At 37.5% G+C, this 15,950-nt stretch overlaps 1 protein-coding gene across 1 annotated transcript in view; it reads right to left on the bottom strand.

The window, feature by feature from the left end:
* Positions 1 to 1,309: 1,309 nt before the first annotated feature.
* The window catches only part of LOC140486398 (zinc finger protein 654-like), a 56,650-nt gene continuing 42,009 nt past the window's right edge, over positions 1,310 to 15,950 (bottom strand). The window contains exons 7-9 of the mRNA XM_072585478.1: positions 13,899 to 14,040; positions 8,568 to 11,025; positions 1,310 to 5,539 (exon numbers count right to left, since the gene is read on the bottom strand). Of these exons, the coding sequence (XP_072441579.1) occupies positions 8,569 to 11,025; positions 13,899 to 14,040 (2,599 nt within the window). The 3' untranslated portion in view covers positions 1,310 to 5,539; position 8,568. The remainder of the gene's footprint in view (positions 5,540 to 8,567; positions 11,026 to 13,898; positions 14,041 to 15,950) is intronic.

Below are 15,950 nucleotides of genomic sequence, written 5' to 3'. Positions count from 1 at the left end.
ACCAAACGCTGCCTTCCTGTTAGGGGTGGTCACGCACCTGACCTCTTCCTCTCATATTTGAACCAAGGCTATAGTGGTGTCAGGAGCCCTCGTGGAAGACAAACTAAGGGTCAATGAGCGGATGACTGCTATGTTAGTATCACTTGAAAGCACTATCAGTGATACATTCCATCATTCAGGCAATGATCAAGTCTAGTGACAGGGAGATCATTAGTAGGATTTAATTTGCTCCTTTTCTTTGTGGTATATGCTAATGTAGCAGCTGTAATGAAACAACCTATTGGAGAACAAGCCCTAGCACAACAGCCAGGATGCTAATGGGGTTCATATAACTTTTCCTGTATTCAATGCTATCTTAGTGAACCCTGACCATAAAATTTCTTTCCTATTAGTATCAAGTTTCGAAGTAGACAAATTAAATTCCAGGTGAAAATAGTTCTAATATATAGAAATATTAGCACTGCTCTGGAGTAACCAGCAGCATTAGTGTATTCTGGCTCATTTGATTTGATTTATTGTTATCACATGTACCGAAGTACAGTGAAAAGTTCTGTTTTGCAAACACAACATACAAGGACATACATATCATAGGGTTACTCATGTATGCTGTATTTTAGTGCATAAGTCCTAATAATCTTTTATGAAAATAAATTCTTGAATTCCTTTTGCTTCCAAAATAATTGGTTTTGTATCTTTTGGTAATAGACCATTTGAAAAAGAATTGCATGTTCTATCCCGATAATATTTTATGGGAAAGTTTCACCACAGATTTACCTTCCCTTGCAGCAATTTTCTAAATGCTCATGATTGGAACACCCTTGGCCCCAATTCTAATCACCTTATTTTGCAGGAATGAAATGTCACTTTAATCAAAATGAAGGACATGATTATTGAATTTATGCCATCAGTTTCCCCAAGTGTCTCGATCTTACTTGCTATGCAACATGGGAATAAAAGTAAAAATCTTAATTTCAGCCTGGTTTCACAAGAATTGTTCATTTAGACAATGAGGGGAGAAGTATAAAAGCAGGTCATTAATTCCAGTTGCTTTGCTCAGTAAATAATTATTTTTCAGAAGGAGAGTGGGAAAGAGAGCACTTTTATATTACGCCAGCTTCTAACCCACTATTGATCACAGACCACAATGCAATGTACTTACCCACTCACTGTGCAGTTGGAGTTTGGGAAATGTAATACATACAAATGGAGACAACAGTGATTTTTAATCAGTAAATTCAGGCAATGTACAAAAACCTAACTTTTTGAATCATGTTTTCAGAACTGCATCAAAATTAAACTCTAGACCATATTCAAAATGACTGCTGTTCCTTTATGGCTCAGCTTGAGCTTTATATTAACAAGCATAAAGGTAGAATAATGTACAATGTTCAACAAGAAGCACAAAATGTAGAACTTGCCAAACCAAATTTTAAATAGTTCCATTACAAATAATCAATAGCGAAAAGTGCAAAAGTTAACATTTCAAAGTGTATTTAATCTTGCATGGAATTTTCTTCCAATCTCAGTTTAAAAATACAAGAAAACATTGATACCACATAAGGCTTTCCTCCCTTAGTTATCAGTGCCTTTTTCAATAAGGAAAAGAAATAAATAGTTCTTTAAAAGGAGCTTTTTTGAATTATCGCAAAACTAAGAGGAAAAATAATGCTGTGATGGAAAATCCCAGAAAAATGACCTGAGAATGACAATTGCACTTTAAAGTGCTTTAAATGAAGAACTGAACTGCTGCTTGTTTAATGCACAGGTGGGCAATTTACAATCGTTAATTGTTTGCATTCTTCCAAGCAGCATTGCATGTACAAGGTATCTGCATATTACTCAAATTTTAGTAGACATGTTGTTCATAGTTTTTACTTCCTCTTAAGGACTAGGTTTGTAGGAAACCTTAGAGTTAATAACTCAGATTGCAAAAATTAAAAATATTTTCCAATGTACATTTTCCTACTTAAAACAGTAGTTTTATATTATTTTGTTACAGGACACAACAGTAACTGTCAACAGATACATCATATCCTTAAATAGTGTAATGCACTACTCAGGAATTTGTAATTTGTTTCATTGTGCCTTTATCCACCGGTCATTTACTATCTTACCTAAGACATAGCTACTTTATTCAGGACTGGCAATTAATTCAACATGAACATTTTCTAGGTTGTTTTAATGCACAGATGTTAAAACTGGACAACACTGAAACCTTATGCAATGTGATAACAGGAAAAGGCCCAAATATAAAATTAGATGCATGGATATCTAATCCAATTATATAATTCTGTCAAGATTTAGGACAGATTGAAATGGCATCTGCTGCCTTACTACAAGCTTTCACCTGGGCTTAGCCATGCTTCCAATTTCATTCATTCATTCATCTGACTTGATCTTTCCTATTAAGGTTTCATTCCTACATTGCAAAGTCCAGCTATTAAATTGGTACTCCTATCTAAAAGTCAGTAATCAGAAATTAGTTCCCTAATTCTTCCAACCTTGATCCTTTTGTCTTACATGCATAAAGATCTCTTAAAAACAAGGCAAAAATGCTGTTAAAAACCAGAGCTTAACACGCCAAATTGACCTTTATCCATACCTGATTTTTTTTTTAATGCAAGTGATCAATTTAGTGTTGTTAGAAAAATACTTTATCAAATTGCAAGCAATATTGATGATGCAAAAACCCAGTACTGATGGGTTCTACCACTCCAAAATGTTCAAAATGTAAAAAACCTGGTCTTCAAAAATTATTGGATTGCATGCAGGCCATTAGGCCTGTTCAAGATGAATGGAAAACAAACTATAAAAATGACTGATATAAGCTTCATAAGAAGCTATTAGAAAATAAAATTGTGCTGTACTGAAATTTGTTACGTACAATTGTATGTTCATGTACCAGAGAATAAATTAAGAGGTGTGCTCTCAGTTTAACTTGTCATGGTGATCATCTTTCTAATTTTACATTGCTTCAATACTTGTGGTCACATATTTTGTTCAGAACTAAACCTACGGGAGTGATAATTCCTCTACACACACACAAAGCAGCAACTATGTGCATGTAATACTATTCATTAACAGACTAACCAACAAACAGTGACCTTGGTCCTGACTTTGAACTTTGCTGAGGCAAAGAACTTTCCTCAACAAGTAGAATGCTAACATTTATCTTTCTTGCTCTTCTTGCTTGTGATTTATGGTTATTTATACAACTTTAAAACTGAAAAAGCAAACTCCTTAAAATTATCTCACCTAACTTTCTGAAAAGGTGGACTTTCTTCAACAATTACCAGATCAAGGAATATTTAGCCAGCTGCTTGCATTGTTGCCTCATTTTCCAATCACAAATACGAGTCCCAAAACAAACCATCACACAGCAATACCATAGATGCAACAGTAGGCGATGAATTGTTATCATGGATACTTCATTATTATTTGCAGAGCAAAGATCATTGATCAGAATTTAAAGCAAAATCATTAAATTTCTAATGGACAATTTAAAAGAAAATCAGCACTCTTTTGCAGTTAGTTAGTAATCTCCCTGCATTCAACATAAGGCATTTGAGCTGAGGGCCTGTTTGGCCAAGTAAGTTCTCGGTGTAAATTGAAGAAACTTGATTTTTGCATATCACCTTCAGATGTATCATTATTGCTTTTCCCCTTCCCCCCATTTCTTGTAATGCATGGATAGGAACACATTTAGCATTTGAGTTTTGTGGCAGTAAACTCATTTTTCTTGACTTCTGTAGCATTTTCAGAGATGTAAAGTGAAGGCCATCCATCGCTGCTTTCCATTCAGATCAAGGTGATTTTAAAATTTCACAGGTGACTACTGTTGGATTGTTACTCTTTCATTTTCATATTGGAAACAAACACCAATTAGGAGCAGAATGCTTGCATTTTCCTCTATAAATCAGTCCAATTTCACATTGGATTTTTTTTTGTTAAGACGAACAAAATGTTCAGATTTGAAAAGCTCTGTCAAGAGCTATTTTAGTGCATTAGGACTAAACTTTCGCACACTGCTTGAGGTAAACAAACATTCTGAACAAAAAACACTACATCATTAATGCAGCAGTCTTTTAAGTAGCTAAGCATTTTGCATGTTATACCAAAGTGCATGCTATTCTGAATGCCTTATAAAAGTAGAAAAACTGGGAGTCAGAGTCCAGTGTTTAACAATAACAGCCTTAATAATTGTAATATGTACAGTCAATATCCTCATTGTATCACAACAGAAGATAAATGCACCCAGAAAGAAAAAAAATCTTTATTATGCTAGTCAACTTTGAACTTCTTGTTCACCTCTCATTTCTTCAGCACACATTAAAGAGCAAAAACTCTTCAACATTGTGCTTGTTTTGGAAGACAATTGGGCATATACATCAGGAATTCCTCAAACTGTTACAATGAATAGATTTATACTCTTCACTGTGCTTAACTCACTTGGGTTTACCACACCTATCCTTAACAGCATTTACAATGGCCTACATGTCCCAGAAAAGATCATCGTTTGTTTGGGATGCAGGGTATTATTAATATGCAAATTGGCCAGCATGTTCAAAAGAGAAACACCATTAAGTTATGAACCTCCAGAACATTCTGGTCAACTTTTGTCATTCTACCATTTGCCTCACATTCAACTACATCTCCCCTTAACTTGCTGGTTCTGCACAACAATTGCCAGATTAAAACCTCTATTTCATTAGTGCTCATAATTAACAACCCAATGATTAATTCAACTTCACTCAAAATCTCTGCTCTCAATTTAAACCATTGAGCCTCTATCCTGCATGCAGTAGCTTCTTAGAGATTTAGACAAATTTTAAATTTAAATTATTTATTTTGCCCTCTTAATCCAATCTTTATTTCCTCACGTATCACTTTCTTCACCTGATTAGGGTCAATTCACAAACATTTTCTACATTGCCACTTCACCTACTGATACAAAAACTTTACTGAGTTAGATATACTCTTGTTCTGCTTTTGACTACGTCCCTTACTGGTGCCCTGTTAAGAGTTCACATTTCCAGCAAGATACTACATAAATTATATTCAAACTGAAGGGGGCTGAAAAATGTCGAACAGTGCAGGCTGTGAGATGCCATACTCCAACAAGATTTAGCCCACACGTGTTTTCTGGTTCTCTCCTATTGTGCTGTTAGACTACTGCCCTTTTTGTAGTGCACTAAATTTCCAATTTGATGTGGCAGGACAAATGTTCATGCATTTACGTAGGTCTGCACTTCATATCCATTTCTACAATGTATCACAGATTTATCCACACTTTTCATGACTCTTCAGTGGAGGAGCACTTCGTGAGTAAGTGCTACTGCTTTTAAATTTGGTGTCCATCTCAAACACGTATGCTTGATATTTTGTCTTCTTTAACCTTTTCACTGTGCTGAACTTATAGACCTTACATGGCACTTGGATTAAGTTGAGATGAACTCTGTACAGTAAAATTGATATCCTAGTTTGATTTATCAATTGATATGTCAGAATGTCCATTCTCTTGCAAGGAATTCGTAGTAACCTGGAAGGCAGAAATGAACCATAATCATTCATTCATACTCATCTTACTGAAATTGAATCATAAAGATGGACATATACAGTATAATCTATAATTCAAATTAGGAGCCCATACATTGGATAACTTGATTTTCCAATTAGAAGTTTAATTTTGCAAAGATAATGGTTCAACAAATGCAGAATGAATATCCCAAGTAATTAGTGAAAATCAATGACAGACACTAAATTAACATGGGAGATGGCTCTATGAACCAAAGCAAGTCTCATTTGTATATCAGATCCAGTTTCGAAAGAGATCTCAAAATATTTGGCCAGAGAAAGGCATTCATTTTGTTTCCTACAGTCAATTCGATTACATTAGTCAACTGCTCAGGGATGGGCAGGACTGGCAGCTTAATTTTCCAGGATACAAACGCTACAGGAAGGACAGAAACGGAAGCAAGAGAGGAGGGGGAGTGGCATTTTTGATAAGGGATAGCATTACAGTTGTACTGAGGGAGGATATTCCCAGAAATACATCTAGGAAAGTTATTTGGGTGGAACTGAGAAATAAAAAAGGGATGATTACCTTATTGCGATTGCATTATAGACCCCCTAATAGCCAGAGGGAAATTGAGAAACAAATTTGTAAGGAGATTTCAGTTATCTGTAAGAATAATAGGGTGGTTATGGTGGGAGATTTTAATTTTCCAAACGTAGACTGGGACTGCCATAGTGTTAAGGGTTTAGATGGAGAGGCATTTGTCAAGTGCGTATGTGGATGTACCTACTAGAGAAGGTGCAAACCTTGACCCACTCTTGGGAAATAAGGCAGGGCAGGTGACTGAGGTGTCAGTGGGGAAGCACTTTGGGGCCAGTGACCATAATTCTACTTGATTAAAAATAGTGATGGAAAAGGATAGACCAGATCTAAAAGTTGTAGTTCTAAATTGGAGAAAAGGCAATTTTGACAGTGTTAGGCAAGAACTTTCAAAAGCTGATTGGGGGCAAAAGTTCGCAGGCAAAGGGACGGCTGGAAAATGGGAAGCCTTCAGAAATGAGATAACGAGAATCCACATTCTATATCTTCCATGTCCTTTTCCACAATAAAACTGATGCAAAATATTCGTTTAGTATCTCCCAGATTTTCTGCGGCTCCACACAAAGGCCACCTTGCTGACTTTGAGGGGCCTTATTTTCTCCCTAGTTACCCTATTTCCTGAATGTATTTGTAAAATCCCTTTGGATTCTCCTTAATTCAATTTGCCAAAGCTATCTCATGTCCCCTTTTTGCCCTCCTGATTTCCCTCTTCTTAAGTATACTCCTACTTCCTTAATACTCTAAGGATTCACTCTATCTATCCCTTCTATACCTGACACATACTTCCTTCTTTTTCTTAACCAAACCCTCAATTTCTTTAGTCATCCAGCACTTCCTATACCTACTAGTGGAGACCAAAGAAAGTTACCTCAAATTACAACAGGATCTTGACCAGATGGGCCAATGGGCTGAGAAGTGGCAGATGGAGTTTAATTCAGATAAATGCGAGGTGCTGCATTTTGGGCAAGCAAATCTTAGCAGGACTTCTACACTTAATGGTAAGGTCCTAGGGAATGTTGCTGAACAAAGAGACCTTGGAGTGCAGGTTCATAGCTCCTTGAAAGTGGAGCCGCAGGTAGATCGGATAGTAAAGGCAGCATTTGGTATGCTTTCCTTTATCGGTCAGAGTATTGAGTTCGGGAGGTCTTGTTGCGGCTTTACAGGACATTGGTTAGGCCACTGTTGGAATATTACCTGCATTTCTGGTCTCCTTCCTATCGGAAAGATGTTGTGAAACTTGAAAGGGTTCAGAAAAGATTTACAAGGATGTTGCCAGGGTTGGAGGATTTGAGCTATAAGGAGAGGCTGAACAGACTGGGGCTGTTTTCCCTGGAGCGTCAGAGGCTGAGGGGTGACCTTACAGAGGTTTACAAAATTGTGAGGGGCATGGATAGGATAAATAGGCAAAGTCTTTTCCCTGGAGTGGGGAGTCCAGAACTAGAGGGCATAGGTTTAGAGTGAGAGGGGAAAGATATAAAAGAGACCTAAGGAGCAACGTTTTCACGCAGAGTGGTACGGGCATGAAATGAGCTGCCAGAGGATGTGGTGGAGGCTGGTACAATTGCAACATTTTAAAGGCTTTTGGATGGGTATATGAATAGGAAAGGTTTGGAGGGATATTGGCCGGATGCTGGCAGGTGGGACTAGATTGGGTTGGGATATCTAATCGGCATGGACGGGTTGGACCAAAGGGTCTGTTTCCGTGATGTACATCTCTATGACTCTATAGGTTATAGCAAGAATTACATTATCAAATGATTAAACTTTAGGCTAGCCAATGCAATTATGGGCTACCAGGGTTGGTACAAAACATTATGCAGCTTTTCTGCAGTTACATGTAAAAATCTATGTGCAGTATGATTAAAAGTCACTTGACATCAGTGTAAGTTTTGGAAGTTTTTGGAAGTTTGATACCATGCTCTATGACATTTATGGTGTCAAAAAAAAAACTTCCTGATTCAGATTTGCACTATACTTAATCAGACTTCTACTTACCAACAACAAATCCCATCTGACTGACTCAGCAGAACTAAGTATGACGAATGGCTTCTGCTGGATTTATAACTGTGTAATGAAAGGACAAACAGGAGACGCAAGATACACTGGGAGTAAGCAGTCTGCTTGCTATTACCCCCACTGTTAGCACAGTATTTGTTTGTGCTTTAAGCCAGTTTTATGTTTCAATATAGGAAAATATCATCTGCAGGAAACTTCACACGTTCCCATCATCAAGAAACATCACATCATTTTTAGCTCTGTAACCTACCTTTTATTTTTATATATAATCTCTTTTAAGCCCTTTACAAGAGTTGCTTCAAATTAAACATTTCATAAAGTACATAAATTTCCCATCAACTTAGTCATTCATAGCCCCCTTTGAAACAAAATTATGGATATACTCAATAACCAAGTTAATTATTCATACTTTGAGAACTTCAACCATTCCACTTACCTTAATCACTATCTGATTCCATAACAAAGAGCGGTCTACAATTGTCCCCGGTGCTGTGCCCTTCTAACGCTTCAATGCTGTTGAAGATCATGAAGCACTTTCGACATATGTGTCGTTCATTTTTCACATTAACTGCATTTGTATGTGAATGGGGGGGCTGATTTGAATCTGTGGCTAACTTCCTTCGTTTTGGCATACTGATATATCGTTCATCTAGGTAGCTTGGAGGCTGTGGTCTGTAGTACTTTTGTAATCTGCCATAGCCCTTATGTTCGTCCCTACCACTATTACTCTTCTGCTCTTGGCTAGAGGATGCATGCAAAACTGGAGGAACATTACTGTGTTGTGACAGATCGCTGGCATTCTGTGACACTTCCATTACAGCACCTTTTGAAACACTGTTATTCAACACTGCTGGTGTAGACTCCGAGCTTGAAGCATCTGTAGTAAGACGAGTCTTATCTAAATCAGCAACACCATCACTTGACATATCACCTGAGTAAAATGGATTTGTAGGGTTTGACTCACTCGAAATGTCTTTCAAGTTACTATGCCCATTTACTATTTGTTTATTATTAATACAACAGCTTTCACTGCTTGATTCAACAGGCAAGGTCTTCTCATCTGATTCAACTGAAATATGCAGCGTATCAGTTAATTTGCCATCTCCATTTTGATTTCCACTTTGCTTGCTAACCATATTGTGAAGGTAAGTCTTTGGTTCCGATAACTCTTTTCGTGACTTCCACAATGGAACGAGCAATTCCATAGGATTCGGTTCACCTTTCAAACATTTGTCTTCACTTGCCTTTTCCTGGTGGCTCTGGACTTTGCTTGTCTGAAAGTTTCTTTGATCACATTCAGTGAGTCGGATAGGTTTGCCACTTAAGTAATGTTGTGCCTCATGCTCATAAAGCATATCAAGTTCATCAAACAATTTATCACAGTCACGAAAGCTGCACTGTGCCCGAAAAGCTTCGTGACCCTTGGTATGAGTTGCAAGTTCTGAAGCAGATTTAAATGTCTGGCCACAGCCACACTGTAAACAGAAATACAATTTTGGATACTGATGCCTTTTAAGGTGGTCAATCAAATGCTGGGAATGTGTGAATTTTCTTTGGCAATAACGGCACTTGCCCTTATACCACTTCATTAGGTAATCTTGCACATTTTCATCAGTGGAGTGACATTTCCGTGCATGCTTAGTCAGAAATTGAATCTTACTGAAGATCTTTGAACAACCATGGCCTGGACAAGAGAGGAAACTTTCACGTTCACTCTCATTTTCCAACTCTTCTTTTGAAGCAGAACTATCTTCTGTCTGTTCTTGTCGGCACAGAGCTCCATTATTTTTGTGAGTGGTCAAATTTTGTTTAGTAAGAACACAGTTCTTCACATTCTTTTCAGTTTGAACAGCTACTGTATCCGAACCAAATATTTCCTTTGTCACTTGATCAACCACAACATCATCATCCGGTTGAGGAGCAACATCTTTATTAAGATCTTCCTGAATTTTCAAACATTCATTCAGTGGTCCATGTAGATCAGTCGAACACTGTGGCTCATCTGGAGCATCGGCAATACTAATTTTATTATCCTCATCCTCTGTTAACTTTCTGAGTTTCGTCTGCTTATCTACACTAGCAGTTTCTGAAGTAGCCGACCTGTTTTCACTACCAAGAACTCCATTTATGAGCATACAGGTTTCCTTCAAACCATTATTAACACTGGAAGATTCGTGAGTATTTGTCCGAGCAGCAAGTTTTTGCTTCTGAAGCTTTCGCACGTGAGTCTTTAAATGTTTAAGCATTTGTCCCCTCAATCTGAATTTTCTTGCACAAATTAGGCAAGAGAAGGCACCTTTTTGCGGATGAACCTGTGCATGGCGTACAATGTGCCCACCAAGAAATTCCTTTTGACATAACACACAGCGATGCATTGAAGCAAGGTGGCCATCTGCTCTGGATGCACCTGGGATTAACTGTGGCATTTTAGTAGGTTTTTCCTTAGTCTTGATTTTTGAATTTCCATTATGAGACAAGGTATTTCCATTCTTTGAAACTAGTTTACATCCATGAGTTAAGGCTACTTTGTCACGCATTAAAGCGAGACAGTTTTTCTTCAAAATCCGCCAGTCCCAAAATTCTGGATCAAAAGGCCAGGTGGTTTTTAAAACAAGCAGCAGCTCACAGCGAAGGAAACTTGGAACCAAACTAGTATCTTCTGTGTACAGCTGATCTGGCTGACTGTACAGACTTTCAACAGCATGGAAAGATTCCAATGTGCACTCAGAGAAAAAAACTGTAATGGTGCAAGCTCTACAGAAATCCAAATCATTTGGCAGCAGATAGGAGAGTGTTTTACACACCAAAGTTTTAGTATTTGGTTCATCTTGGTAATCAATCCGTAGAGCACGTGCACAAAGCTCCACACAGAACTGCAAGCCTTCAGCTCCAACCTATATTTAAATAATGCATATGCAAAATTATTTGATTTTGCATTTAAAACCAAAGAACAAAAATGCACTGTCACAAAATACATTGTGGCTTTAGAGAAAAGTGTCAGCAATAGCAAGGTGATTCATAATTTGCACCTCTGTACAATAAGCAGAATACATCCAGTGCTATATAGATTACAGTAAATAAAGATTTTGGAGAAGCTGCACCAAAAATATGTAGAACTGAAATCTTCCTTTACTGCACTCAGTAACTTTTTAAAAGTTCATACAGAAGATGTCACTAACCAGGCCAGCACTTAGTGCCCATCCTTAAAATATCCAGTTGGCAATTAAGTCCCATGTAGGCAAAACCAGATAAGGATGGCCACATTCCTTCCCTAAAGGACATTAGTGAAACAGAGGGGTTTTCATTATAATCGACAACGGTTGTATGGTTATTATAGAATTAGCTGGTTTTTAAAAAAATTCCAGATTTTTTTTGTTGACATCAAATTTCACCTTCTGTCAAAGTGGGATTCAAACCCATGTCCTCAGAACATTAAAATGGAGTTCTAGACTATTCGTCCAGTAACATTACCCCTGTGCTGTTGCCTCCCTACTTCTTAATATATAGTCACCAGGAAGATATTTGTACAAACAAATAAGATTCTCTAAAATATTTCTTTTAAATCAAAAGTTTAAATATGCAGAATCTTTATAATAAAGGAAAATGGTGGAACCAGAGAAGTGTGGAGCTTGCAGCTGCTCCTGAGTTGCAGACTTGTCTTATGGGTTTATTGTCATGATATAGCAGAAGTAGAAAATTTTCAGTCGTAGATTTTTTTTTGGAACTTTTATAGTCCAAAATTAAGAAAAAGGAAATTGCTCAAGTGCGTTCCGCCCGCCTCCACATGTTTATCAAGTGTCGATCTGGAGAGGGAGTTTTTTTTCTCCGTTTAAAACTTTTTATAGTTTAAAAGAAATATGCAAAAAAAAACACGAAGGAGGAGAGATTGTTTTACACACGATAGCTTGGGAGAGGCTTGTCTAAATGTTTGCTCGACAGCTCTGGAGAGTGTGTTTGTGTTTGTCCAGAGATTTGAAAGCTGACTGATAGAGGACTAGAGGAGAAGGCTTTTTTCTGGTTTCAGATAAGTTCTTGGGGGGTCAAAACTAGGGAGCATATTTTTAAGGTGAGAGCAGAAAGATTCGAAAAGAACATGATGGGAAATGTTTTTGAACATTATGGTTTGTGTTTGGAATGAACTGCCAGAGAAAGTGGTGAATGCACGTACAGTTACAATGTTTTAAACACATTTGCATATGTACATGAACAGGAAAGGTTTGGAGGTATATGAGCCAACTGCAGGAAAGTGGGACTAGTTTAGTTTGGGATTGGCGGGGACTAGTTGGACTGAAGGATCTGTTTCCATGCTCTACGACTCTACAACTTTAAAACTAGCTGGTCATCCAATGAAAAACACCAAAAGTCTGAAGCATGAATGATCAAATTTTCCATAGAAGGCAATAAATTATGATTGAGTAAAACATTTGTAGAGTACTGGCCTGCAATTAAATAGTAATTAAGGTTAAAAGGAGCTGAAGTTTCAGTATTTCAGCACATAAAATGATAAATTATCACTGCCATGCACAAAATCAACTAAGATGATGAGAAGGCAATGGCAGAGCCTTATTGCAAGACTATTAATCCAGAAGCTCAGCTAATGTTCCGAGACCCAGGTTTGAATCCCACTATGGCAGATGGTGGAATGTGATTTATAGAAATTGTCTGGAACTAAGAATCTACTGATGACCTTAAAACAATTACCGATTGCTGGAAAAACCCACCTGGCTCACGGAAGGAAATCTGCCATCCTTACCTGGCCTGGCCTACATTTGACACTAGAGTCACAGCAATGTGGTCCACTCTCAATTGCTCTCTGAAATGGCATAGCAAGTCACTCGATTTTATCAATCTCAACAAAGAAAAACAAGAAACTACAAATCACCTGGTAGCGACCTAGGCACCAGTAAAGACAAGAGCAGAAACAGCTCCTTCTCACCATCACATTCTCAAAGACAACTAAGGATAGACAATAAATGCTGGCAAGCTAGATGCCCACATCCCACAAGAGAATATTTAAAAAAAACTTTGCTACCTCTCTAATTAATAAACCAAACTAAGATTTATAAACCACTTTATGATAGATTTGTAGGAGTAAACAGATAATTTCTCCCATCTGTTTCACCAATGAGATCACCGCTGATGTTCATCTTAAATCCATAATACCCTTGATTAAGCAAAGCTCATTAACCTGATTTACAATTAACAATTGAAGCAACACCTGGCAGTCGCGGAAGCAGTTCTAAACTTTTAACATCATTTGCACTTCCTAATTATAAGTGTTATAGGCTTAAATCTAACTTCTTAAATTATGCACCTAATCCCAGATTCCCTAATCAAATGAAAATCAACTGTCCTTAATGCCTTGAAAGCTTTGATAAATAACACAATGCTAAACCCCTGGGAACAATCTTAGTTCAGGGCTCTTATAGCACAATGGTAGTTTCCCCTCCTTCAGGCCAAGAGGCCCAGGTTCAAGTCCCACATGCTCCAGGCATGCATCACATAAACAGGTTAATTAAAAATATCTACAGAGTTGCGTAACATTTCCTGTTAATTTAACCCCTGCACTGTAGTTACCAGTCTGCCAAGGCTAATATACTCTTCCTCAGCTGTGGTTAGTCTAGGGTTTTTTATAACTACTGCTCAATCTCTACATCCTTTTCATTATAGTCCTCTCAATAGAAAGCCTGATAATTTCCTTTTCTTACTATTTTCTATAACTGTCCACAGTATTTTAATGATCAATGCACAGCAGCAAGTTGCTTACCTCATTCTGAATGACCCTAATAAAGAGGAAGATATGATTCACATTTCTGGATGTTAATAAAAGATGACGACATTTCTCTAGAAAGTGTTGCTTGGATGAATCAAGTTTCAGCTGCAGTTTGCTCCACACCAGTATCAATTCCCTGTATAAAATTAAAAGCTTACAGTAACAGGCTAAAATTGAAGTTATCCTTACAACCACTGGAGGATAGTGGTTAACTAATGTGGCAGTACTGGTTTCTAGTCTGGTTCACCCAAGTAGGTTTTGCACTAAACAGTTTAGAAAGTTCTTCTCTCCAATCCATTGTCCAACTCATCCAAAACAAAAACAATGTCTCCAGCCCAATTCAATGTAATCTGGCAAGAAAGCAGATTAAATCTTATAACACTTTTTTTCAAAATTCATGACCCTTAGTCCTACAGCTAGCATTACAAACATTTCAAGTGAATGTTGCTAACATTTTTCAAAGTAATGCAACTTGGAAACACTAAACTACAAGCCTTTACAAATTGTTCCAATCATGACAGCGTATCAATGGAATAACTAAGTATATTTTGAGCAGTCAAGGCGAGGAAAAAAGGTGAATTAAAATTCAGGGCATTGAAGGAAATTAGATCCATTAAGTGTCTTCACTTTGTCAATAAAGTGCCACAATTTTTGTTAACAACCTTTGCATAAGAATGATAAACACAAACTTGTGGAATTAATTACTCCCATGCTTTTTAAAGTTAAGGAAAAATGTATGAGAAGTAGGCCATTTGGCCCAGAATCACAAATCATTACAGTGTAGGAAACAACCTTCAGTCCATCAGATCTGCAACATGAGCATTATGACTTGCGCCATTCTCTAGCCTTATCCTGTACCCTTGCACATTATTTCCACTTAAATATTCATCTGATGTCCTCCTGAATACCTCAATGAAATCTGCTTTCACTACACTTTCAAGCAGTGCGTTCCAGACCCAAACTACTTGTGTGAAAAAGCTTTTCTTGCATCAGATTTGTTACATTCAAGTCATTTTAAAGTTGCCCTCTTAGCCTTCTCTTCAAGAAGAACAGTTCCAATCTCCCTAAAGTAGCCTCATATAGTTGAGGTTTCTCACCCCTGAAATATTTTTCTAAATCTCTTCTGTACTCTCTCCACTACATATGTATCTTCACAATGTGTGTAATCTAGAACTATACACATTACTCCAGCTGAGATTGAACATGTGTTTTGCACGAGTTCAACAACGTCCTCAGCATGGTCTTGTACTCCAGATTCCTACCAATAAAACCCAGGATACTGTATACTTTATTAACTGTTCTCCCTATATGTCCTTTTGACTTCAATGATCTACACACATGCACTTACAGGTCCCTCTACTTCTGTACGCCCTATTCTGTATTGTCCACCAATGTTTTTCGTACCAAAATGCATCACCTAATTTCTGCTTGTTAAGCTGCTATCAATCTGCCTCTCCATCAACCTATGTTTATATCCTTTTCAAGGTCCACACTATCCTCACGGGGTGGAATTATTCCAATTTTTCTACCATTGGCAAACTGTGCCCTGCACACAAAAACCTGGCTCATTTATGCATAAGGGGAAAGAAGGGATCCCAATTCAGACATCTGTAGCACTCTACTACAAGACTGCCTCCAATCTGAAAAATATTTATTGACGTCTCTCTTCATTTCCTATTACTCAGCTATTTCCATATCTATATTATGTCTGCCCTTTTTATTACATGCATTTGTCTCAAGTTTGTGGTGTGACATTGCATCAAACCCCTTTCTGGAAGTCATGTATACTACATGAACAGTATTATCCTCATTAAGAACTTTCCTGTTACTCTTCAAAAGAAAATTCCACCAAATTAGTTAGCGACCATTTTCCCTTTACGAAAAGCCAGCATGGATTTCTAATCAGCCCACCTTTTCACATGTGATTAATATATATAAAAAAAGTTCTAGAAGCTTCTTCATCACTGACATCAAACTGATCAGTCAGTATTTGCAGGGCTCATCCTACAACTGTTCTCGAACAAAGGAGTAATGAGTGTAAATCTC

This window comes from Chiloscyllium punctatum, chromosome 15, assembly GCF_047496795.1.
Source record: "Chiloscyllium punctatum isolate Juve2018m chromosome 15, sChiPun1.3, whole genome shotgun sequence".
Taxonomy (NCBI): Eukaryota; Metazoa; Chordata; class Chondrichthyes; order Orectolobiformes; family Hemiscylliidae; genus Chiloscyllium; species Chiloscyllium punctatum.
This window is presented reverse-complemented; position numbering and strand designations above follow the sequence as displayed.